This window comes from Chlamydotis macqueenii, chromosome 21 (genome assembly GCF_036417535.1).
Source record: "Chlamydotis macqueenii isolate bChlMac1 chromosome 21, bChlMac1.mat, whole genome shotgun sequence".
Taxonomy (NCBI): Eukaryota; Metazoa; Chordata; class Aves; order Otidiformes; family Otididae; genus Chlamydotis; species Chlamydotis macqueenii.
The window spans coordinates 9333248-9358612 of record NC_141576.1 but is presented as its reverse complement, the minus strand read 5'-3'; the positions used below and the strand labels follow the sequence as shown (position 1 = coordinate 9358612).

At 59.8% G+C, this 25365-nt stretch overlaps 1 protein-coding gene and 1 long non-coding RNA gene across 3 annotated transcripts; one reads left to right on the top strand and one right to left on the bottom strand.

The window, feature by feature from the left end:
• Positions 1-608: 608 nt before the first annotated feature.
• PLEKHM2 (pleckstrin homology and RUN domain containing M2) lies at positions 609-25365 on the bottom strand. Of its 2 annotated transcripts, XM_086764319.1 has the most exons (20): positions 25211-25365; positions 15307-15413; positions 15053-15162; positions 14038-14137; positions 13421-13508; positions 12772-12958; positions 10594-10653; positions 7719-7953; positions 5800-6573; positions 5478-5547; positions 5300-5390; positions 4936-5000; positions 4526-4614; positions 3764-3896; positions 3485-3675; positions 3156-3221; positions 2671-2830; positions 2337-2516; positions 2136-2252; positions 609-1768 (listed from the first exon to the last, which is right to left on the bottom strand). In XM_086764319.1, exons 1-20 carry the CDS (start codon positions 25268-25270, stop codon positions 1631-1633), a joined length of 3021 nt encoding a protein of 1006 aa, XP_086620445.1. In that variant the 5' UTR covers positions 25271-25365; the 3' UTR covers positions 609-1630. The 2 variants fall into 2 exon arrangements, with proteins under 2 accessions (XP_086620445.1, XP_086620446.1); XM_086764320.1 differs by lacking the exon at positions 10594-10653.
• LOC147598194 (uncharacterized) lies at positions 21290-23711 on the top strand. Its single transcript, XR_015260798.1, has 2 exons — positions 21290-21767; positions 22218-23711. It is a non-coding gene; the product is annotated as an uncharacterized LOC147598194 (long non-coding RNA).

Below are 25365 nucleotides of genomic sequence, written 5' to 3'. Positions count from 1 at the left end.
TCCTTTCTCCCCGCGCCAGCCCCCCTCAGCGTTACCGAAATGCTTTGCAGGGCAAAAAGCTGCAGGGGGGTGGTCGCTGTATGTTCCCCCCCCCCCCCGCCATGGAGTCCTATTTCTAGGGCTCTGCTGACCCCCCCCCTTGGGATCCAGCTTTACACCGCAGCCGTAGCTGGGCGCTTTGGTGGTACCTGGGGGGTGGAAAAACCTCCAAACTCCTCACCCCCCCCCACAGCTGCGCCCTCCCCAGTGTCCCCCCAAATGCCCTCTTCGATCCCAGAAGGCGAGGGAGGGTTAATGGGGAAGGCGGGCGAGGCCGGGGCTGGCCCTGGGGCTGTTTGTTCCTTGTCTAGACTGGGAATATCTCCGGGATCCAGGGATAACACAGGGCTGGAGCGCGGGGAGGGATAATTCACCGTTGAAGCCCTGAACGCGCCCCGCTGCAGGGTGAACGCCGCTGGGGCTCAGCGAGGAGCTGGGGCGCACGTCTTCCTCTCCTCTCCACGCTGAAGATCTCCTTCTCCCTGCCCCAACGCGGAGCTCCGGCTCCAGCACCACCAGAGAAGGAGGAACAACAGCCCCCGGCGTGGGAACGCGTCGTAGTTCCAAACTGGAGTTACCAACGGATATTTATTGGGGGGGAAGGAAGCAGATGTACACACATGTACATTCCATCACGTACGTTTCTTCCCAGAAAAAGGCCCCGTGAACGTACATTACATGAGAAGGTCTCCGGATTATTATTATCATTATCATTATTATCATCATTATTATTATTTAAAAGCTCGGGTTGTGCCCCGAAGGGCTCGCTGTAGAGGGCAAGTGGTGACGGGTCCTCGCTGGCCTGTGACGCAGCGAGCCGAGAAGATGGGGACACGTTTGGTGGCAGCTGTGTGACAACATCCCTCGCGACAGCTGAAGCGCAGCAGACCCCATCTCCTGTCCCTTGCCGGCGCACGGGGCCAGCGACCCAACCTCAGACTGGCTCCCGAGGCCTCCTACAACCGTGCTGGGATATTTAAGGGCAAAGTTTTGCCCCGGTCCTTCTTCCTTCACCTCAATCTCATCGAGTGGCTGCGTGATGTCCGCAGGCCCCGGTGCGATCTCCCGGCGCCGGGAGGCGGCGGCGCGGCGGTGCCGTACCGGGTGATTGTTTTAGCAAGGACAAAACATGCACGGTAGCGACTGTGCTCCCCCCTCGCCACCTCCGCACCCCTGCCCTGTTCTCAAATGAACAACCCCTCAGTCCCGCTCCCCGTCGCGACGGGGGCTGCTCAGCCCCAGCCCACCCTGCTCCCACCCTCTCCCTCGCTACAAGCGGGATATTATTCCGTGAAAGGCAAATCATTTTGCCCCGTGGCAGCCGGACGAGGAGGAGGGCGCAGGCTCGCCTGTACAAGGAAAGCAGCCGAGCTCGGCCTTGCCTCCGGCGCGGCGAAGCCTCCGGTTGCTCCCCAAAATGCGCTGGACATCCCCAGCTCGGCGGAGAGCGCGGCAGGGATGGGGTTCACGCCTGCAGGCACGTTCCTGGTGGGAGCTGAGCGATGGTAGGAGGGGTTGGGGTGCCAGCTGGGATACAGGCCCCGCTCTCCGGAATGGGGCCCCCGTCGGTCGTCCTTCCCCCCGGCTGGGGTTAACACCAGGGGTCCCGCTCGGCTCGCCCGCGACAGAGGCTGTCGCTGCGCTGCCAGGCGCTGTCGATGAGGCTCTGCGCGTCTTCGCATTTCTTCTTGACGGCGGTGTCCACAATGGCCTTGTGCGGGAGGTCGATCTGAAACACAGCGGCAGTCAGGAGGGGAACCAGTGACAGCCGGTTCCGCTCCGCGCTGCCAAACCACTCCGGAACCAGAGGGGAGTGTCAGATACGGGTGGGGGAGGGCGCAGGGCTGACCCAGGCTTCTCCTCGCTCCCCTCGCCAGCCCTGGATGCTCGCGGCTGTCACCCAGGGGACCCGAGCTCAGAATCCCACACCCCCTGGTTACACGGACACAGAGGAGCTACGCGGCTCTCCTGCCCGTCACGGGAAAAGCTGGGCTCACCCTGCAGGGAAAAGTTTACCCATGCCCTCCTCGGAGGACGCCGGCCCTGTCTGCTCTTCCTCGCCGGAGGACGGGTGCGACACGGCCTCGTGCGCTCACCTGGTAGATGTTCCTCCACGCGGTGTTCAGCGCCGAGAGGAACCTCTCCAGTTCTGTAGTGCAACTAAAATAGAGGACCCAGGGCGGCAGGAACTGCTCGCGGTCCTGAGCAAACTCCTAAACACCGAGACAGAGCCCAGGTGTTACCACCGCAGGCCCTCCCCAGCCGCGGGCCGGCCGGTCCCGACGCACCACGCTCACCAGGACGCAGTACTCCTTGCCGGCCGCAGTGGAGACGGCGGTGACGTCCGTCAGCTCCGCGGTGCCCAGCGAGCGGAAGAAGCTGGTCTGGCAGTCCTCGTGGCAGGTGAAAGCCTTCTGGTCCGTCAGCACCAGGCAGCAGGGGACACAAGGCGTCGGGGCGACGCCCTGCGGGATCACCTGCACGGGCGGGGAGAGGCGGGGGTTCACACCTGCGTGGGGGACCCCATCTCCTGGGGAAGCCCTCCTGGAGAAAACTGCCAGACAGCCCCGCTCCCCTCACCCAGAGGGCTCCAGGGTGGCTGCACCCGCGCCCGGGGCTGTCCCGGCTCACCCCCTTGGAGACCGCCTGGCAGAAGTACTGCATCCAGTCCGCCATGTCCTCCTCGTTGTCGGCGCTCAGCTCCAGGGAGGGCCGGTCCGTCAGGATCACCTGGAAGGAGTGGGGCCGGTCGGTGGTGTTGGAGCGCCGGCATCCCCCACATTGCTCGCCGCTGGGAGAGAGGGGGAGCATGGAGGTCAGTGGGACGGACCCACCAGCCTCCGTCTGCCCTCCCCGCGCTGCACCTCGCCCCTTGTCCCCGCCAGCCCTCGTCTCCCATCTGTGACATCCCCATCAGAGCGTGCAAAGACCAGACGGCAACGAGCCAGCGACGTGCTCTGGAGCCACAGCAAATGCGCGCCTGTGCCCGGCCAGGGGCACGCAGGGAGTCCTGCGGCGCGGACTGGATCGTAATCTGCCCCCCAACACCCCCTGAACGTCCCCAGGAGCCCCCGATCCCCAGATCCCCGCCGAGTCCGGGTGCCACAGCTGCTTACCCCATGTTGATGGAGAGTAGAGGGGTGACGTCCGTGCGATCCGGGTACTGGTACAAGATCCCGTTGCTGCCGTTTGGGAAGAGGAGAGAGGTGGTAAGTGGAGTCAGCTCGGCCCCAGCAACGGCGCAGAAACCCTCTGCCTTTGGTCCCGCAGCCACCCCTGCCCTGTCCCACACCCACGCAGCCCCGCGGGGTCGCGTTGCTACTTGTGGCTTTAGCCACCCAGGTGACAAGATGGGTCCTCTCCATCTCCCAGGCAGCAAACTGGTCCCACACCTTCTCCGACGAGCCCTGGCTGACCCCAGTCCCACACGCAGCCCCGCGCCCACCTGAGCACCACGAAGCAGGTCTTCCACTGCTCCTTGCCCAGGTAGGAGGTCCCCGCCTTGTAGTGCAGGACGCCGTCCTTGGTGACCGCGGTTTCGGCGGAGCTGTAGGTATTGTTGGCGGGTCCCAGCGCCTCGTCCATGGGGTCCTCCCAGTGCACGAGGCCATAGAAACGCACAACCACGTCGCAGGCCTGTGCGAATCAGGTGGAGTCATCAACGGGAGGGAGTCTGCTGTGAGCTTCTGCCACATGTAGCGATGGCTGCAACATCCCAACTCACCTCACACTTGGACTCCTGGGCCACGAACTTGGCGAGTGCCAGTTTCTCCATGGTGGCATCCGTGAGGATACTGGGGTAGGGAGGCTCCCGGCACCCTTTGATCATGGCTGACTTCAAGGAGACCAGGAAGAACCTGAGACAGAGAGAGATCTCTGCTAAGGCCAGGGCAAAGCACCCCTCATCTCCTTCACGTGCTCTGATGCCAAAGCGGCTTCCCTTCCACGTGAGCCTCTGGTCCTCCAGACCAAAGGGTCTCAAAATCAACCTACAGACCAAAGGTGATGGGGGCTTCAGAGTCTGAGCTCCAGGAAGGAGGTGGGTGAGAGTGCGAGATGGACACTCATCCCAACAGAGATGCCAGTGTGACCATCCAGGCCCTAACGATGTCACCTCAGAAGGACAACACACAGAGGGAGCCAGGGATGTGCCCTGAAACTCAAGACCTTGTCTGTACTCGTCCCAAGCGACACGAAGGACACGTAGTCTGCGTCGCGCAGAGCCCCGAGGCTTCAGCCCGAGGGACGGGCGACTGCTGTGTACATCCAGGGAAGACGCTTTGGGCTTATCCCTGCTCACGGCATTTCCAGCTGCCGGTGGCACCAAACCAACCCCAAGCCCCCGCTGGTGGCAGGGCTTTGTCGTGAAGGGCTGGCACCAGGCTCTCTTGCATCCCCCAAGTCACGGTGGGAGTCCAAGGTGCCGGCCAGAGGTCCCGCGCCCCAGGAGGAAAGCGCCACGGTTCGCCGCCCGGTCCCTGCTTACTCGGTGAGAGCCGCGTCCGCCGTGTCGAGCAGGAACTGCTTCCTCCGGTTGGTGCACACCAGAGTCACCGTCTGCTGATCCAGCCCAACCTGTGCCGCAGATAACAGGTGAGGGACGCCGGGCAGGGGCCAGGGGGCGGCCAAGCAGGGCTGATCCCGGCTCCTGGCCCCAGGGGAGAGCAGCAGTGGTCGCTCTGCTGCCCACCAAAGACAGGAGCAAGCTGGGATCTCTCCTGACTCTCCCAGTCTCCAGGATTCATCAGTCAGTTAGCTCCCCCTGGGCAGGGCACCCCACAGAAACGCTCCCCCGTGACGCTCCCAACGCTCCTGCGGCCAGAGGGGTGAGGACCGAGCCCTCACCTCGCCTCCTGCTCCCCCCAGGAGGGCTGACGCGACCCAGGCTGCGCTCACCGAAATGTAGTCCAGCTCGTTATAGGAGACGGCCTCCTCCACCATGTACGGCTTCTCCGCCGCCCCTGGCACACACACAAAGAGCCATGTGAGCCAGGAAAAAGCCAACCCCAGCGCCGCGACAGACCTGCAACCCACGCCGTGTCCTGGGCAGCACGGAGCCGCGGGGCACGCGTCCCAGAGCTTCTCGGGGGACAGGTCAGCCCGAGCTCCCTGCCGTGACCGCCACCGCTCCGGGGGACAGGAGGGAACTGGCGGGAGCTGACAATGAAAGTGGGGAGCTGCGGTGCCCTGATTTACGCACAAGCCATGGATCAAGCAAGCCTCCTTCCCAGCAGAAGCACAGACTGCTGGGACGGGATACCTTTCCGGATCAGGTAGACGTAGCAATCTGTCAGCAGGACGTAGATCAGCTGCAGGTTCCCCTCCATGTGCCCGGTGCTCATGCGGATCATCTGCGCAGAGAGAGGAGAGCTCTCAGCCCACAGCCGACGCGGGCACAGAGCGGGTCCTCCGTGGGAGATCACTCGCGACGGCCTTACCCTGAACAACTGTTCCTCGTTCTCCCGAAACACGTGGATCATCAGCAGGAGGAGATGGTTGTTGTCCACCCTGTGAAGAGAGGCAGCAGAGGATGGCACAGATGTGGGGCTGGGGGGGTCCAGGAAGGGCAATCCCCTTCCTTATTGAACCTTGGGGCACCTGTTGACCCCCCAACACCTTCTCCTGACCCCTTGTGCCTCATCTTCATCCTGGAAAAGGACGGGCTTTGCCCCCCAGACTGAGGACACAAGGGGGAAAGCGCCAGCTTGAGCTCAAGATTGTTTGGAAGGTGTTCTCCCTGCCGCACAAACCCAGCCTCACCTGAACTCGGAGGGATGGGTCAGCTCCAAGGGGCTGCCCTGCCCTTCCTCCACGCCAGAGTCCTCGGCGCTGCTCGGGGAAGGGCTGGGCTGCTCCTTCTTTGGCTCGCGGAGAGCCTGGGGGGTGGTGGTTTCGGTCTGACCAGATTGGGGTTCATCTTTCGCCCCTCCAGACTCCTCTACTGCCCCAACTGCTTCTCCCTCTCTGCTTTCTTCTTCTTCAGGAGCCTCAGGGCTACCAGAAACATGTGGCGGTTGGCCAGGCCCTGGAGCGTCATGGTGGCCACCACCTGGTGCAGCAGCGTTTGGACTCTCAACGGTAAAGCGGTAGAAGTCCATGGGGGCTGAAATCCTCCCACTAAAGTCGCCAGAGGACGATCCATCCGGGGTCTCCCCTGGCGTGCCGGTCCGAAAGGACTGCCCGGGTGGCTCGCGGGGGGCGTTCCAGCCGCCGGGGTCCAGCTGCCCGTTGAGCCTGTCCATCACCTTGCTCAGTGGCTGCCCCACGCTCTCCATGGACGTGTCCTTCATCTCGGGGATGCGTAAAGCCAGCTGGCTGAGGGCAGAGCGCGCGCGACCCTCTTCCTGCTCGCCCGGGCTCGGCTCACCAGCCGCGGCGGCGGCGTCTCTCTGCGGCTCTTCTCTGTCACTCAGCCCGTTCACGCCGCTGTCTCCGCTGGCCTGCTGGCTCTCAGGCGCTACGGGTGCAGGGGTGTTCGCCAGCTCCTCAGGCTTCGCTTTCTTCTTCTTGCCCGTTTTCTTCTTCTTGGCCAACCTGCACGGTGAGAGACCAGCACCGACGTCACTTGTCTGCCTGCTTGGATTTGCGCAATGTGGAGAGCGATCCCACCCTTCCCCAACAACCTTCCTCTGCCATTTTCCAGAGAAATACTCGCACCATTGTTGAACGTGCAGCCGCACAGAACACCTGTCTCTGTGCCAGCCCTCACAAGAAAAGCAGAAAAAACACAGGGTGTGGACACAGTTTGCTACCTATCCCAAAAAGAGGAGGCATGGATGCAGCACCTTAAGTTTCCTTTGGCTGCAAAGGGGATCACACAACGGATGCGGAGCTAAAGTGACGTGGCAGTCCCTGTCTGAGAGCAAGATGCTGGGAAGGGAGAAGGTTTCAGGAGGAGGTGGGAGTGCTGTGTCCCCAGTTGCCAGGAGAGGGAGATGCAGGATGGAGCCCGCTCCAGCGAACAGCACACCGGGATGCCGGCTGCGGAAGCGTTCAGGCCTCCCATGGCACCCAAACTGCTCCCAGGTCACTCTGTTTGGGAGGCGAGCGCGGTGCTCCCCTTCCCTCGTGTCTGCTGGAGACCTGAGCGTGACGTGACCCAGCTCCTCTGTTCTTCCCAGGAACAAACAGGGTGCGAGAACAAAGCGCAGGGCTGCTGGGCTGGTTTTGGGGTGCCCGTGTCCCTGGGAGCGAGCAGACAGAGCCTCGAGCTCTTTGTCTGGGTTTAGGGCTCCGAGGGAGGCCCGGGGATCTGCTCCACAAGAGTCAAACGCAGGCCAGCAGGTCTGGGGAGGCATCTCCCTCGACAGGTTTGGGCACAGCTCGTTGGCAAACAAGAGGAAGGACGGGAGAGAAGATCCCAGACCCAAGGTTGCTGCAAACCTGCCACCAGCTGGAGAAAGCCTCAAATAAAAGCTGGCGGCTTCCTCTGGGCGTTCTGACACAGACTGCGGGGCAAAGGATCTAATGTCGCGCCAGCCTGTAGCTCCACAGACCCAAGGCACCCGCTGTGTTGACACCTACAGAGCATCAGTTGGTACAAAGCCACTTACTCACGATTTTACAAAGGCTACACCACAGACGCTGTCTCTGTTGGGCTAGAAGGGGCGGCACATCATCAGCTTCTGGTGACAGGTGACGCTCAGGGGCGTTTCTAGACCAGGCAGCTCGGTCCCTACCTGATGACCTCCAGCTCCGTGCAGCTCTCAGACTGGTCCGTTCCTTCGGGGGTGGCTTCCGCCTTCTCCTGAGAAGCCGTGTGCACCGGCGTGGTCTCGGTGGAGGACGGCGCGTCGGCTTTCTCCTCGTTGAAGGGGTTGTAGCGCTGCGTCGGGCTCTTCGCGGAGGCCTTGCTGCCGTTTGCCTCCGAGGCGGTGGAGCGCGGGCAGCTGAGCGTGTCCGTGAGGTCTCCGTCTGCACAGACAGGAGGGGGAGAGCGGGACGAACGTCAGCCTGGGCGCCTGCATCGAGGCAAATCAAGCAAAGCTGCGCGCTGGGGGCTCGGGGCACTACGTGGTCACCGCACCGCTCGCGGCGACGCCATCCCGGGCCCCGGCAGAGCGCCGTCGGACCAGCCTAGCTTCAGAGATCGCTGCGGGCAGTAGGCTCTTTGCGAGGAGGGACAGAGAGGCCAGCGCGCGACCCAGCACCGCTCTGCATTTTGCACCCCTGCAATTTAGACAACGCCTGGAAATAACAGCCCGGTCACCCCGGAGCTGCCAGCCGGATTAAGGAGAGGAGACCTCCTCAGGGAGGAACGTGAGGGGTTCTGTTCGGGCCGCGGCGCTCCTTAGCAAGACGACAGCGAGCTAACGAGGCTGCCGCTCCGCCTCCCTGCTTCTGCCCTGCGATGGGGTTTTTAGGAAGACGCTCGCTCGGCTAGGAGAACAGAAATGGAGCCGGCCTGCGCTGCAGCCATCCTTACGGAGCCGCTGCCGGTCTCAGCTCGCACGACGCGCTCACAGGGGCTGGAAGCGCGGAGAGGGGACACAGAGCATTCAGCGGGGTCTGCGGACGGCAGGCGGCACAGACAGGTCGCCGCACAGCCCGCGCGGCCCGTGTTAGTTTTCAGAGGGAAAAGCAGCGGTGGAGAAGGGCCGCAGGAGTCATGCTCGGAGTTATCCACCCACAAAGCCACAGCTAAGGGAAGGTTACCCCTGCCCTTCTCTTCTGCAGCACCCTGCCTTCCCAAAGCCGGCTGCAAACCTCTTGCAAGGCAGGGAGATCCCTCCCGAAGGAAAGCTCAGCCCCAGCAGACTGATTCAGGGGCGCAGGTTTTGAGTAGGAAAATGAAACTTCTTATAAAAAAAACCCAATAAAGGCAGTTTTGTGACGGCCGATTTCAAACCGCTGCCTTGTTCCTGCCGAAAGGCCTGCCCTGCAGTGTGGAGGGTGTGAACGCTGTCCTGGGAAGGAAACCGGGTAGATTTTTAATGTCTACGTTAAAAGGAAATAAAACGTTTAAGGGCTATTTCAGCCCCAGGCTTCTAGGCTGGATCACCAAAATGAACGTCGCTTTTTGTGCCTACACCCTGTTGGTCCTGCTGAGACAAAATGGATCTTTGTCCAAAATCCAGAGTTCTACCCCAAAAGGCGTTTGCTGAAAGCGGGGAACGGCCCCGCCGTCTCTCGCTCCATGTACAAACGGCAAGGAACGTGTCAGCGAGCCAACCCGGCGGGGGTCAGGATGAAAACTTCGCTGTGGCCGCAGTTTGCTCAGCGTGCAGCAGCCCCCGGAGCAGCAGCGGATCACAGCGGCACCGCTTCGCAACCAGGAGCTGCGCGGGAGCCAGGCACGCCTCCGAAAACCAGAGGGATCTGCCCCCGGCGCCCCGTGGCTTCTACCAGCCCGCACCTCGCGCCCGCCGTTGAGGTGCTCGCTGGGTGCTGGGTTTGGAAATGGGGTCTGTCCTCGCCGGGTGTGCGCCCCAGCTGCAGGTTAAACCATCCCTGTGAGCACCTCTGCGCGTGGGGCAAGAAGGAAGACGAGAGGGAAGGAAGATGAGACGTGTTAGAGCCCAACAGCCATCCACATGGAATTCGGGTAGCCCTTCCCCAAATATTCAGGCAGTAGCGGCCAAGGCAACTCGGAGCCAAGGCTCTGTCCTGCTTTTAGTGGCAAAGGACAGAGCACGGGTGTATTTCCTCCGGGGGTAAAGCAGAGAGGTCTGCTCCTTCCCTGGCACGCAAAGGACACACACAGGGACTGCACGTGGAGGAAGGGGAACAAATTCCTCTAAAATGGGCACGTGCTCGTGACCGTAAAGGCCAGGCATAGCTGACAAGCTGGTTTTAAAAATGATGAAATTAATTTTTTTTTTCAAGTGTAGTGACCCAAATGGAGCACAGCAATGCGCTGGGTGCTGGGGCTTCCAGAGAGATGTTTTGATACAAAACCTCCCAGATTAATCCCTGCAAAAGGCCCAAAGTTAAAGGTAGCACAATTAATTTGGCTGTTTTCCAGGGCTCTCAGGAAATCACTGCAGGTTGATCAGTGTTTCTGTCGGCACCCTGTGTGCTTTACCCCAAGGAGGAACTCTGCGGTGTAAGGTCAGCTGGCACGGTCACGCTCGTTTTGGAGGGCGGCTGATCCCTGCCCGCCAGCTTCGCGGCGGCGGCGATTTTGCGGCTTTTCTTTTGTAACCGGGTACGAGGGCTCCGTTACCAACACAGGCTGTAACGCACCGAGCGGCCCCAGGTCCCCGCTCCAAACCCCAGCCTCGCGCCTGCTGCCGAGCGCTGCGGCGGACACGTCTAGGAGACACGGAGGCAGCCTCAGGGGGAGGGAAACATCCCTGCGCTGCGGGGTGTACGCCAGGTGAGCGTGCCTGCAGTCGCCAGGCGTCAGGGAAAGCTTTGCACGTGGTCTCACAGATGAGATGCATGACCTCCCACCCTGGGGGACCTTTTCCGCTCCTTTCTGCCTCTACCGAATTCCATCAAGATGGGGAGGTTGCTTGTTAAAAGAAATGAACCAGGGAGCATGCAGCAAGCTTCAGGTGGCAGCAATGCAGAGAGGAAAACAAAATGTTGTAACAGATGAGTGTGTCCCACCTTCCCAGTCTCTGCTGGGCATGGTCTGCATTGCTGGAAAGACATCTCCAAAATCATAATCTACAAAAATGAGGGATAAAACTCAGGGTTAGAAACACAAGTAGTGGGGAGGGAGGGGGACAGGGGAGAGCGTCAAGGGGATTTGGGGAGGGAGATGGGAAAGGAGAGAAACAAAACAATCTTCCAGCAGTATCTGAAACGCATGAGAAAATAGTTAGGGGACACGGATGCGGATGGAAACCAGCTGCTCTGTTCCTGCTGGATGTTTGCGCTTGTGGGAGCTACACCAGGACCAACGAAGGACGAAGGCCCCATTACGCAAGCCGCTGGAAAGCTCAACCAAAAACGGTCGGTGTCATCCAGGGCTTGGGTGCCTGATCAGGGATCCCCTTTGTGAACCAATTCAATTGCTCCGTGCCTCAGTTTCCCCACTCCACACTTACCTCCCATAGCAACTGTGATGTCTGACTCACTAACGTTTGCAAAGCCAGGGGTCTGATTAAAGGGAAAAACTTGTCCTGTGATCCTAAAAACCCCAGCTCCGCCTACACTCCCAGAGTAGCGAGGTGCTCCTGCTGAAATGACGCGCAGCGAAACAGTTTCTGAGGTTAAACTCCTCCGTGCTGGCGGAGCAGCGACAGCGCCTGCCCTCCTGGGCTCAGGCACCTCCGCCGTCCCGGTCCCGCAACAGGGGACGGCCTTTCTGCATCAGCACCAAACCCCTCTGTGCGTGGGGAAACTGAGGCACAGATCACACTGCCTGGACACACGGAATAGCTTCAATGATGCCAAAACCAGAACCCAGCTCCAAAATCTTCTGGATCTCTACTCCAAACCCCTCTTCTCCTGAGCGTTACGAGCATCACCAGACAGGCTGGAGAGCGTAGGCAAACCCAAGGGACACCCCTTGCCCAGTCAGCAGGGACAGGCAGGAGATGCGCTGGCACCAGGACAAGCTCTCCTGAGGGAGGAGCAGGAACATGAGCCCAGGGGGTGCAGCATGCACCAAAACGGCTGTTGTGCCAAACCTCTGGGCACAGAGAAGCTCCTTGCTGTGACTTTCACGGCCAGGCTCCTGGTGCCGTCTCCAGCTCACCCGGGATGCCGGAGGTTTGCATAAGCAAGCCCCAAAAGCAAAGCCTTTCACGCTTACTGCACGAGCGACGATGTCGCGGGTGAGCCCAGAACAGCGCTGTGCTTCAAAGTCCTTCGCTAAAACAACGCTAACGCCCATCCCGGGCTGCTCCTTCGCAGCATCTGTAATGCCTGCCGGTTCTGTCTGGCACACGAAAGGCAGCCGTTAGACCCTGGTCTCAGAGGGAACCCATCCGCGTGCGGGCTCCGTCCTCAGCTCACTGCGTCCAACTAACGGCACACATCACCCGTGCCCTCCAGAACCCCCTGAGCTCGCCGGGTTCAAACTGGCATCAAACGAGGAGCAGGGCCAGCGTATTTTGGATTAGGAGCAGCAGCAGCAGAGCTGCTCCTTCATGCAAACAGGCTTCACGTGCGTCAGAGCCCCCTGCTCTGGCCTGCAGCGGGTTATGGGGCAGGCACAAGGTACGCGTCTTCTCAGTTCGTCAGGAACAACATCCAGCCCTCTCCGCTACGGAGAAGGGGGTGAGTATGACAATTTATCAGGCCGCTCTATTTAAGATGCGTAAAGAGGGAAAAACATAACTTCTGAGATCACTGGTGGCCTTTTCCTCAGACTGCGGACACGGACAAAAGAGTTTGGAAACCATTCCCCACCCCCTCCAGCGCGTCTGGGTCTCTGATGATAGATAAGCAGTTAAAGGTCCTCCGCAGCCCTGGGTACCCGCTCGGAACTGGAAGCCACACTCAGATATGGGCACGGCTTTCCCTCCATGGGGAGATTTCTCCCGTTCTGGCTAAAACACACCCCCCAGGATGGAGACGTGGCTGAGGCGACGAGCAGGGAGAGTCCTCCTCTCCGGGTCTGAGGCAAAGGGGCTGTCCACAGCGGAACTCCCAGCACCTCCCAGTGCGAGGCAGGCGAGACTCTCAGCCTGACTGCTGGCTCTCTCGCCTCGGTCTCATCCAGCCCGTCATTTGCTACCTCATCTGCCGTCTCGTCCGGTTCAGCAGCTCAGCCGAAGGGGATGTGGGAGCTCACAGCCCGGACCGCGCCCATCTCCAAAAAAAAACCCCACTGACCTTCACTGGACGGAGCAATGGCGCTGTCGTCCCATTCCAGGTTGGTGGAGGTGACGGAGTTGAAGGAGTTGAGGGAGAGGCTGTCCGAGCCGTGCACGGAGCTCGGCAGGCGGTCCTCAAAGTCTAGCAGGTGCTGCGGTTTGTAGTAATCCGGCATGTACGGGGCCAGGTCCAGGTACGGAGCGTCCTGCAGAGAAGGACGGGTGCTTGGGGTGAGTCAGGCTCCGGGTCACCGCAGCCGAAACGACGGGGCTGTCCTCCAGCATCCTCTGCCCACCCACTTCTGCTGCCTTCCAGAGGAAAGCCGGCGGCTCTGCTGCCAGACCGAGGGTTAGCCAGTGGCTTTGTGCCTACCTGGAGGGACACCAGCATTTCGTACCACACTGGAGAGCTCCACTCCTTTACCCCATCCTGCCCCTCCCCCGCCTTGTTCCTCTTCCAAACCGCGCAGAGGAGCCACTGAGCAATAGGGATAAATCCCACTGCTGGATCTCCAAAGACCCCAGCCTAGAGCCTCCCCTGGAAGCGGCGGCTTCACGTTTTCAGCTGAAGGCCAACAAGAAGGTACACTGGACAAGATGTGGGAGCTCTGACACCCAGGACACCCCCTGCTCCACACAGCCACTCTCCCGGAAGAGAAAACCCTCACCAGATCCAGGTCAAAGCGGATGAACTCCAGCCCGGACACCAGCGTTAAGAACAAGGTCAGATGATCATGACTGCAAACCAGGGCGTTCCTGCAGCACGGAAAAAACAGAAGAGCTTTAGAGATGCGGGAAAGAGAAGAAATAGCTACAAGCACCCTTCTGTTTTCTTGGCAGCGTGCCTCCGAGCCGCCATACAAGCATCCCCAGAGCCATGAGCCTGCTGTTTGCCTCCTGAGAGCAACGGCAGAGCCTCGGGGCAGACACGCGTGGCTCCGAGAACGGACGGGCACCCACTGCGCGCTGTCCCCAAACCGAGCTACAGCCAGATCTGCTGGCATCCGCTGGAGCTGCGTCCCCGCACAAGAGCTCTGCAGCTTCTTGGGAAAGATGGAAGTGTGTAAAGGATGCACCTGGGCCTGGGAGTAAAAGCAGGAACTAGGAGAGACACTTGCACAGTGCATCCACATCTGGGACCTTTAAATTAATCACGTCAAACCTCTGCAAAACCCGTAAGGAAAGGTCCGATCAACCGCTTGCTCCCCACTGGCAAACCAGGGCTTGCTTGTGACAAGAAGGGACGCCAACCAGCGCTCCAACGAGAACACGCTGGGACACTCACTTGACATAGTACTTGTGCAGCAGGCTCAGGTTCTCCTGGAACAGCCGCAAATAGCTCTCCAAGGAGTTTTCGTTGAGGGCTAGGTACAGCCATGCCCGGCCTGGAAAGGAAACAGCAGAGATTTATCTGTGGGAAACGCCCAAGAAGCGAGGCAAGCCTGGCAATGATCACGAATCAGTAAAAACACATCGGATCGTTCATTCGCATTCGTATCATTTCAGGGGAGCGACAGACCGTTGGGGAAACCTGGGGGAAAAACGTCAGCGGGAAAGGAAGGGGCAGGTTCGTGATTCGGAGCGGGAATAAGAACAAGAGACTGTGTGGTAGCCGGTTGAGAAGCAGACACACAGCTGCGTCTCTGCAGCGAGATGGGAGCCCTGCTAGCGTTTCCAGCAGGGATCGGGAGACAGCAGAGACGGAGGGAGAATCGCTCTAAATCAGCGCGGGTGCGATTTGAGATATTACACGAATTCTGGTGCAGAGAGAGGTGACGGTGGAGTCTGTGCCCAGCTCCGCTCTCACCGGTACAGGGCTCGGGAGATGAAGGGTGTTGGGACAATCAGGCAGAGAGGAGGTCTCTGGGCACCGTCCTGCATCAAAAGCAGCCTCAGTGGTCCCAAAGATCCGCTACAGACAACTCGCAGTGGGGCAGAAGCAGCACCGGGCAAACGACAGCGAGACGTTCTGGGACGAGAGAGGTGATGCCTCCCGTCTGCCAGAAACCCCTCCCGAAAGCACGGCCCAGCAGATCGCTTTGGTCCCAGGGCAGCAGAAGCAGAGCCTTTGACCCAGCACCCGATCCGAGACACGGGGCAGTTATTTCTAGAGCCGTCCTGCCAGGAGTCCCAGCCCCTCGGCCAAGGCGAGCTGGGCTCTGTGGGGAGCTGGCTCCCTGGGCCTGCCCGCAGCTCCAGCCCTCGAGCACGCAGCCAGCGCAGCCCGCCTGGGCCGCCTGCCCCGTGCCCCCACCCTGAGGTCGGCCCTCAGAGCCGGGGCGGCGTTTGCGAACACTCACTGCGTCCCAGGTTGGTGGCCACGTGCTGAAGCACTTCTATCTGACTGACGGCTTCGCGGCGCGTGAAGTGAACCACCAGCACCCAGTACCCCAGGGAAAGATCCTGCAGGCTGGGAGAAGAAAGGCCAGGGGAAGGTTAAGCGAGGGCTTCGTTCTCTCCACCCCAGTTACTGCCTAGATGGCTTCCCCGTGCTGAGGCTACCTGCTAGGCAACGCGCGGTGACAAGCGCCCCAGCAGCAGGCTCCACGCTTACCCGTAGAGCAGAGCGTGGTCCAGATGCTCGCAGAGCCGCTGCAGGACCTTGTCATGGTTCCTGATGGCCGGCGTCTCGTCTTCACAGGCAGCGAAGTAGCTCTGCAGCTGCAGAAAGAGGAGACAGGCCGGCTGAAACGCCCACGAGCAGGCAGACGGGGATGCCCGCACGCTCACAGCCAGCATTAAATAGCTTTTTAAAATCTCTCAGCTTGCTGAACCTCGACGCAGGTTACTCATGGGGCGTAGCAATTTGTTTTAAGAGAACCCTAAAGGCAGCAACACATGAGGAGAACCCACAAAGACTCGTCCACGTTTCAGAGACAGGCCAGCAGCGTGGCAGCAGCTGCACGAGCAGCTTCCCAGTCCGCTGTCGCGCTGGCCTGGGCTGCACGGCCGCCTGCTCTGCAGCAGGGCTCGGGTGGGTCCTGCAGCGGGGCAGCTCGAGCAGCCACCGCAGCGCGGGGCATCGCTGCCAGGCAGCCGAGAGCCGCCCCGGGCTCTCAAAGGCGAGCTGGTACGGGCTGCCTGGGCGCAGAGCGGCCTCAGAGGGGCAGAAAGCAGTGCAGATACAGACGGAGGCATGTGCACATGGGACAACGGCGGCTCAATTCATCCCGAGCCGTTTGCCTCTGCTGGGGTGACAACGCATGATGTCACGCAGTTGCCGTTCTCTTAAAAATCAGGACGCTTGACTCATCCTCGGTTAACCCGTCCACAGCTGCCGTCAGCTCCGCAGTCAGCACTGGCCCCGTGCTCTGCCGACAGCAGCCCTCGGAGGCACGACGCAGCGCAAATTGCTTTTCTGCCTCCACAAAACCTGACAGAAATCCTAGAAATGCCCTTCCCCCCAATCCCGTATCCCTTCCCAGCTGACCCACCGGCCTCCTCCCGCCCCTAGAGCTTCCCAATCTATTTTGGTCCCCGTCCCGCGCGCACTCGGCGTGCTGGCGGGGAGATCCCCAGCCCACCATGTCATCTCAGCTGCGTGCGCCACGTCCGTCTGCTCTGGCTGGCGACACGCGAGCGCGGCTCAGCTGAGCCACGACGACGCATCACCCGTACGCACGTTATTCTGGTGACCCAGCAGGGCTTTGCCAAACCTCACCAGTTAGACGGCAGATTTAAAAAAGAAAAATGTGATGGTATTGCGCTTGTTGAGTCTGACCTGTCCCCGGAAAACGCTTTCTCCTCCTGAATTATTACTGGAGCCAGAGAAGCTCCTTTAGAAAACGCTGCAGTCCCAATGTAAAAGTTACCAAGGGGACAGAGAACCCCTCATGGCACCTGGGAAACTGTTCCCAACAACCCTCTTAAAAACATGGCTCCATCTAGCTCCAGCCCCTTCCGGGCTCGAAGAGCTCGACTCTCTCTGGAGCTCTCAGGTAAGACGGGAAAGCCAGGCACGCTCCTGCACGGAACAGGTCCCAGCCCTTACGTGAGAAAGAACTCCTGAGCCCCAAGAATCGCGGCCGAATTCCCCCGTCCGATCGCACGGCGCGGCTCAGCCCGTCCCTGTCCCATCCAGTCGAGAAGGTGAATCCCCTGGGGAAGGAAACGCAGTAACGTCTCGTTTGCAGACCACCCGCGGGTGCTCCGGCGCCGTGCAGGCTTCTTCACAACGCCCAGGTGAGACCGGAAGCATTTCGGCTCGGCAGCTCCTACCCGTTCTGGGGAGCACGCTGAGCCAGAAGACGCAGGCTGTTACCAGGCAGCCCAGACCCAAGCAGGGAGGAGAACGCCCTGAAATCCCACTGCTCAAAAACTATTTCAGGAGCTCCCTGCAGCCAGTGTTTGAAGCTGCAGCAAGGACAACAGAGGACGAAAAAGTCGTCATTGACAGCCCTGTCCCTCAGGCAATGGACAGATGGAGCCACGGGGATGCTCTCCAAGAGCCGTGTGGACCCACTGAAATATCCCAATTTGGGGAGACTGAGGCAGGAAGCAAAGCCCCTGCCATACAGGACGTGAGCCAACATCCGAAGCCAGAAATTCCAGGCTTGTCCCAACCAGGCTGTTGCCCCTGCAGAGAGCTGGGGTACCTCAGAGGAGGGTTCCCGTCCTGGGTGTTTCTGCAGGCTCTGTGCTGGCTTGAGTTGGGTCCCTTGAGCAGGAACAGCAAGGGAACGCAGAAACAGCCAGCCCTGCATTAGTGTAGCACTAAAACCAAGGAGCCCCTCAGCCAGCTCTGCACGCGCAGCTCGGGGAGCTCGTCTTGGAGGGAACCTGGAGCCTGTCCGTGCCACCGACCGGAGGAAATCCCCACTACAGAGACACTCCAAGCCTGGGCAGCAAAGGAGATGAGCAAATAGAAGCATTTCCCCTTTTTTCTTTCCTTCCTTCTCCAAAAATAACTTCGGTCTTTGTCGCAGTCCTCCCTGCAGGCAGTCACAGCTCCCAGCCCTCTCCGCTGCCACACGAACCAGCTGCTCCCGTCACCTGGGGATGCAAACCCACAGCAAACGGTGGTTGTCTCGTCTCCACATCTCCGAACATCAAGAAGCACCAGAAAAACAGATTTCTCTTCCCTAGAAAAGCCAACTCTTCCGCCCATGAGGGGATCTAGGTTTTACAGGGCTCGTTATGCGTTATACGAAGGTTTGGTGTTACTTTCAGCGGCTGTGCGAGGAGCACGCAGCCTCCTGCCCCGCACAAACCAGCCACCCCTGCACCGAAGGCCTTGACTTCCTGGGCAGGCTGCTGGAAACCCAGCCCCACAGCGACGTCCAGAGCAAACCTACCCCAAAAGGGCAGAGCCTGTCCCTCCGCGACATCAGGAGCTGGAGGACAAGCTGGTGTGACCGCGCTTGGCTCAGAGTCACGGGGCCACGCAGGCCCTGGGCACGTGAGACGTGCGCTCGGCAGTGCTGGGTGCGGGCGCTCCGAGCCACGGCATTTTAGGGGCTGTCGGTCACAGGGAAGCGCACCGAGGGCTCGCTCCCACCACGTTTCCCAGATGGCGCTGCACCAAGGGACGATGCCGTTTCCAGCATCTCTCCAAAACAAACAGGGCCAGCGGCTTACAGCCCCCAGCAAAGGACCGGCACAGCTCGCCAGAGCGCGAGCCCCAAACAGAGATCGGCCAGGCGGACCCTCGCCCAGCCGGACCCTCACCCAGCCATGGCGTGTCCGGGGAGGACAAGGCAGAACAAGCCTCGGGATCTCCTGGGCCGAGTCATCCCTGCGGCGAGGGCGGCAAAAGGCTGAGGCTTGCACAAGCTGACGGGGAGGCGTTGTTGGCTGGGGAAGAAGGGTGAAGACACGCATGGAAAGGTACGACGAAACAGCTTGCCCAGCTGGGGAACAAAATCCAGTTGCTGCATTTCCCAAAGGCCCGCTGGCCCGCTCCAAGATCCACCTAGCCGAAAATCTGTAGGAATTACAACTGCAAACATCTTGGCACAAAGGCAGAGCCCATGGGTGATCCCGGCAGCTGACCCTGAGGCCCGCAAGGCAGGAGTGATGTGGCACTGCCCCAGAAACGGCATTTCCACTGCATGTTTACGTCTCTCCTGTACATTGCTGTAAAACATAAAGGAATCATTGGAAACCAACTTCTCCCTCATCACAGCGTGGCAGACGGACCTGTTTGGGAGGCGGCGACCAAACTCAGTGAAGCATCCCCAGAGCAGCTCCCCGGCATACCAGGGCAGCGAGCCGGGGACGAGGAAGGAGGCGAGCAATCGGGCTAAAGGCGTTGACTGGACGTGGCATGGCTCATCTCCGGGTTTTTCGGAGAGACGCTCTTCCCCGCGTCTCCTCCGCGCTCCGAACCAGAGGGAAGGGTTGAAGGCTGGCTCGGACGAAGGGCTCGTGTGGGGCACGGCGAACGCCTCGAGCCCTGACCCGGGGCTATTTATAGACATTCCTGTGGCCAAAATAAGCGACATCGGCACGCGGAAGGCATCCCCGCCACTCACCGAGACCGCGCTGCAGCCCCGCTGGGTCCCAGCACCCCACAACAGCGCGGGACAAAACCCTCTTCAGCGCGCCGGTTACAGCAGCCCCTCCAGAGCCCCAGCGCTTGAGGCTGGCAAATTAAACAGGCGCGAGAGGGAAGCGGAGCAGGAGGGCGTTTGTCCGGGGGAACAGAGAGCGGTTTGCACGGGGGCTCGCGCTCCGAACAGCCGCACCTCAGCCCCACTAAGAGGGTGGATTTAGTTGCTGTTTATCAATCACAAGTGGATTTTCTTTTGTTTTGCAGTGATACGCCACACCTCCCGCTGGCACGCACCAGGAAGAATATTCCTTGCACAATTTGACAGCCTCCTAATCGCCCTGGTTCTCAAGGAGTACGAAGCTCTCCAGGTCTATTTGCAGAGCTACAGGAGATGCCAAAAACCAATCAGGGAGACACGCTGTAAAGCCTGTTCTCCAAATTTACTAATTCTTGAGCTGCCCCTTTGAAACCTCTCCGGTATTTCTCCAATCTTCTTGAAATTCAGCGTCCAGACCTGCAGGCACCGTTCACTGCTGGCCACAGCAGAGCCTTCATCTCCCCTCAGTAAGTCTGCCTCGCAGATGTTTCGCTAGCAGCGGTCCAACGCTGAGTTCATGTCCCTTGTTCTGTTCGGTATTTCCCTGGCAGGACAAACACGGTGAAAGCAAAGCAAACAGCCCAGCCGGGCACCCCTTGCACTCCTCCGTCTCCCCAGCCACCGCACTCGCCGCGTGGGAAAGGCGAGAGGCGCCTCGAAACCTTTCCCACCCTGGCACGTGGACTGCAAAGGCTCTCCCCAGCTGCAGCAATGCAGAGCCAAAGCAGGACCCCGAAGCAGCAAGGGGACAGCCAGAACGGAACAGAAGCTGCAGCAGCCTTTTCTCTACCTCAGCTCCTGTCCGCTCGCTATCGTCCCCAGCAGCTGGAAAGACACCTTCTCCAAGCTATCACGTAGGTGGAGATGCCAGCCCGTGGCTAGGCTCAAAACCCTTCCCACGCCTGCTCCCAGCACCTGCTTTTCCACCGCGCCGCATGACCGGACGAGGCTGGTGGCATGTCACCTGCACAGCCAGAAGAACCCTCTGCAGCAAAAGCAAACCCACGTGGTTTCCTGTGAATGCAGCTTGCAAAGCTGCCTAACAGTGCGATTACAAAACCACTGATTGGGAAGCTGGGTGCTCAGTCTGGGGCTGCACCCGGAGCCGAGCACCCTCAGGAGCAAGCCCGGAGCTCCAGGAGCACCAAAAAAAGGTGGCAGGAGAGTGACCCTGTCCCAAGCGAGCGACGGCAGCTCAGCCCCAGGGGAAGAGGCGCTGGGAACGGACAGGACAGACACATAAGACGACAGATAAGCGAGCAGCACTCTCGTACCTGCTGCGGGAGTACAGACATTCAGCGGAACAAAGAGGAGGGCGAACTGCTTTGCCCAGACAACTCTCAGTCTCCCACAGCACCTATAAAAGCAGGCTGCATTTCGAGGCAGGGGTGTTATCCTCTCTTTACATTTCTGTAACACAAAGCCCTAAAACCTGGCAGAGATAAAACCCCCGTGGTCTCTGAGCCAGCAAGGTGCCCCTCGATGGGAAGCAGAAGGCAAGTTGCTATTTGGCCATTTCCGCATCTCCTGAATTGCCACCCCTGTGTCACAGCAGCTGAGCCAAATAAATCCACGCAGCTGGAGACGAGCGTGTTCCCTACACGATGCGAGGGGGGATGCTCTGCTCCAGCGCTACCTGCTCCTCTCCGGGACACGGGGGCACTAAGCCAGCCCCAAATCCACCCTCCCTCGCCGTGCAGAAGCAGAGATGTTGCAAGGCAGAGCTGAGGGAGCCTGGGGGACCGCAAAGGCATTTCACTGGTACAAAGCTAAAATCCTGATCTGGAGACAAGCAGGAGAGGCACAGCGTCAACCCACTGAGGGGAAGTGGAAACCTTCCCAAAGCCGTGCATAAACAGAACGGAGCCAGAGCTGTTGGCAAGAACTCCTGCAACATCGGCAGAAAAACACCGCTCCACCTGATTGACATGCAGCAAGGATCAGCTGCTCTAGAGCTCGTGGGAATGTGTGTCCTTCAGAGCCAGCAGGAAAGCCTCAAAAACAGAGAAGAGCCCCAAAAGCTCAGATTCTGATCGCTTTTCTAATTTTACATTTAGCTCCTAGAATTGCCAACACTGAGCCTTGCTCAAGGACTTTGCATTTCTGCCAGCGAACGACAAGCAGGACAGCAATAAATCTCCTTGACTCGCTGCAACGTCCAGGAGGGCAGGGAAATCCAACAAGGGGGTACAAAACCTGCGCTAACAGCTTCTGCATGGACCTGCGACAGCCCCCAGCTGCCAGGAGGTGCTCGGCCAAGGAGGGATACGAAGCTGTCAGCCTTTTCTGCATGCTTATCACGGGAAGAGTTCAACGGGGAGGCAGCGGGAGGCAGCTTTCATCCCGCTGCTGTAGCATCTCTTGGAAGAAAAGCGCTTGAGTGAACACGGCTGTGCACCCCCTGGGAGAGGATGCTCAGAAAGGGGTGAGTGCACACCGAGCCACAACACACCCACCGCCAGCCTTCTGCCTCAATAAAGCCCTAATTCTTTAAAAAAAAAAAAAGGGTTAGGCATCAATTTGCACAGTAACGTGTGCTGGAGCACAGCACTTCTAGCAGAACGCAGGGCGAGGGAGCCCTGGATGGGAAAGGGGAAAGGAGACGGCCGTGAGACAGAGGCAGGGAGCTCTGCAGCGCCCCACTGTCCGCACAACCAGGGCAGAGCGCGTCGCCCTCTGAATTAACTTGTGGGAAATCAACACCGTGTGCACAATTCCCTCGGATGCGCGCTGGAATTGAAGCAGGGACCCAGCTGGCTTCGGCCGAGCTCTCCCAGCATCTCCTGGAGCCACCGAGAGCAGAAGCCGCTCAACATCTCTCCGGCTGGAGAGGCCAATTTTGTTTAAACGAGATGTTCTGCCTCTCTCTCTGCAGTCGAGGCCTGATCTCGCACCTCTGATCTCGCACCTCTGATCTCGCACCTCTGATCTCGCACCCCAACAGCGAAGCTACCGCTGATCACGGAGATACGGGTGAGGTATGTGAACGGTCCAGATCCGGCACCTGGGTATCACATGGAGACACCCACAGGTTTGTAATTCCCCTCTCCGAGGTGGCGCACATCCCTACCTTCTCTCGCTGCACTCCATCCCTCAAATTTCTAGGAAAATAAGAGAGAAACGGTCCTGTTCACTGAGACTCGAGGGATTTGCTTGGAAGCAAAGCACTTTTGTTGGTTTGTACAGAATTTATTCGCTGCTTGTGCTCTGACCTCCCACTCCTGAAATTCAGAAGCACCCCGGAGAACCCGAAGTGGCAGCCAGGCAAAGTCACGGCCACCGGCCCCCGCAGCACAAACCCTGCCCAGCGCTGCGCTGCTGCTCGTCGCCTTCCCCGTCCGAGACAGAGGGAAGCGGGCAAGCGTCTGGGTGGTTTTCCCTGGGCCACTTGGGGAAAATAAAGCATTTTTTTCTGCTGTTGCTACTCAAAGCCTGACATCGTGACCAGATACCTCAGCCTTCAGTGGTGGTTTGTCCCAGTTTACCCAGTCTCGAGGTGGGGTTTAGTCCTGGCTGTCTTCTAAAATAAGACCACAGACTGCTGAGAGCCTACAAACTCCTCTTGGGGCCTGAAGCTGGGAAAATAAAACCTACCATCATCTGGCCAAAAAACAGTGTGAGGAGGCGTGCACCTCACCGCAAACACATCCACACCCTCCAACTCCAGCCTGCAACAATGGCGAAAGCAAGGAGCCAGCAACCTACGCAGCGCGGAAGCTTTTGAAATCAGAGGTGAGATATTTGGAAAGCTCTCCCACGCCTCACGATACCATCCCAGCAACGAGGAGTTACTCAAGACGGACGCAGAGGAGGATGAAGGAGAGCGGGATGTCCCAGCACGAGGCCAGGGAAGGGTGTACCTGCTCCCCCAACCTACGACCTCGCTCTTTCCACTAACGCAGAGAAAAAGGGAAATGCTGGGGAATCGAGGGCTGAAGTCAGAGGGGGAAAAATTAGTGACTCCACAGCTGAAGAGGAGCAACGACCTCGAGGAAGGAGAACCGAATCCTGAGGGTAAAATGCAGGGGTGTGCTGGCGTTGGACTTCCGCCATGTGGTCGAGTTTGGTGTTGCTGGGACGGTACAAAGACGTTCATCAGCCTGAAGTGTCACGTAGGTTCCTGCATCTCCCTGAGCTTTCTTCCTCGGAACAAGAACGCAAAGCGGCAGGATTTAAAAATCCTAAAATCCCTCTTCACCGCTGGACCACGTCAGGAGTTGGCAAAGATGGAGGCAGGTGAAGGTGTGCTGGCAGAGCTGCAGCTGAGCAGTACTGCTGAAGTACGATAATAACCGAAATAACCACTGTGTTGATTTTACAGCATTTCCAGCACGGATTTTCGGAACGCAAATAAATTAAGTCCAATGAATCTGGTGTGGGAAGCAGTATATCCTTACACACGGGGAAACTGAGGCAGTAGCGCTGCAGAGCACTGTAGCTTGGAGCAGGCTGGATATCCACTGACTTCCAGGTAGATAAAAAGATTATCCAATTAAGGAGGACAGGAAGGTGAGAGACCAGGGGACAGGATGACCCAGGGAAGGAAAGAGAAAGGCTGGGAGAGGTCCATGCATCCATCCCACACCCCGCGGGCAGTATCAGGCCATCCCTTCCTTAACAGTGCTGGGAACTCACTCCTGATGGTCTGCACAAGACAAGTTTCCAGGGACGAATCTGTCCAGGACACACTGCAGATCACAGGGAAACTGCCATTCCGTAACGCAGCGGAACCCCAACAACTGGAGAATGTCCAGAAAGCCTTCTTTCCCCCAAAATTTGGGATGAAAACTGAAACCAGACCCCCTTCGCCTTCTCAAGTAGAGCTTGCATTCTTTCTCAAAGACGGCTGGAGCTCACATGCGGACCAGGCAGGACACGCGGCCCAACTCTGACCGCCCTAAACAGACTCTGGCGTCCTGGTCCCCTTCGTGCCGGCACACAGACGCTCCCCACCAAAGGGACGTACTTTAAAAACCACTCTTCCCAGCCTCAGACACCGAGGGGCGAGCGGGAGGACGAGGTGAGGAACGAGGTGTGACGGCGCACGTCTTCAGAGCCCTCGTTCTGAGGGCTCGGCGAGGGCACAGCCAACCCACGGCGTATGTCTAGCTGAGGGAGGACCTCTCAAAAGAGTTTCACGCTGGACTCATCCAGATCCCCCCACCATACAGCCCCCGGAAAAGGGATCCCACCAAGATCCCCCCAGTCCCGTCCACGGGAGAAATAAACCCTTTGAAAAGGGGGGACCCCAGCGGGACCCAGACTCTGCTGCCCCGGCCAGCAGAGACGGAGGCTCCTGGGGGTGGCCCTTTGGCAGGGTGGGCCAGGGGGTGACCCCACACCCCAGGGGTGTCTCTGGGACACCCCATGGCACAGCAGAAAGGATGCCTCCAACCCCATGTCCCCAGCACAGAGGGTCCCTGGGGACGTCTCCGAACCCGCACAGAGGAATCCCCAAAGGAGTCCCCTGCTTCTGGCAGAGGGGACGGTGGGGTGTCCTTGACCCTGCGCTCCTGTCCCAAATAGTCCCTGGGGTGTTCCCAGCCCCCTACCTTGGGTGGGGGGGTCCCTAGGGACTGTCCCCCAGCCCCACATCTCTGACGGTGGGTCCCCAGGAGCGTCCCCCAGCCCCACACCTCAGGTAGAAGCAGTCTCCAGGGACACCCCATGGCAGAGAAGTCCCCGGGGCTGTCCCCAGGCCCACAGCCCTGTCAGAGGGGGTCCCCAGGCTGGCAGCTGCAGCACGGGGGGTCCCCAGCCCCACAGCCCCGGCAGAGGGGGGGTCCCCGGGGCTGTCCCCAGCCCCACAGCCCTGTCAGCCATGGCGGTCGTGTCTCCACCCCCCGGCGGGCCCCCGCCGCCGCCCACCTTCTTGACGGAGAGGGAGATGTTCTCCAGGATGCGGTCCTTCACCTCCGCCGGCTCCATGGCGCCGCCGCCGCCCGCCGCCGCCGCCGCCCGCCGCTGCCGCGCCCGCCCGGCGGAGGCCGAGTGCCGGGCCGCCCGCCGGGCCCGCTCGCCGC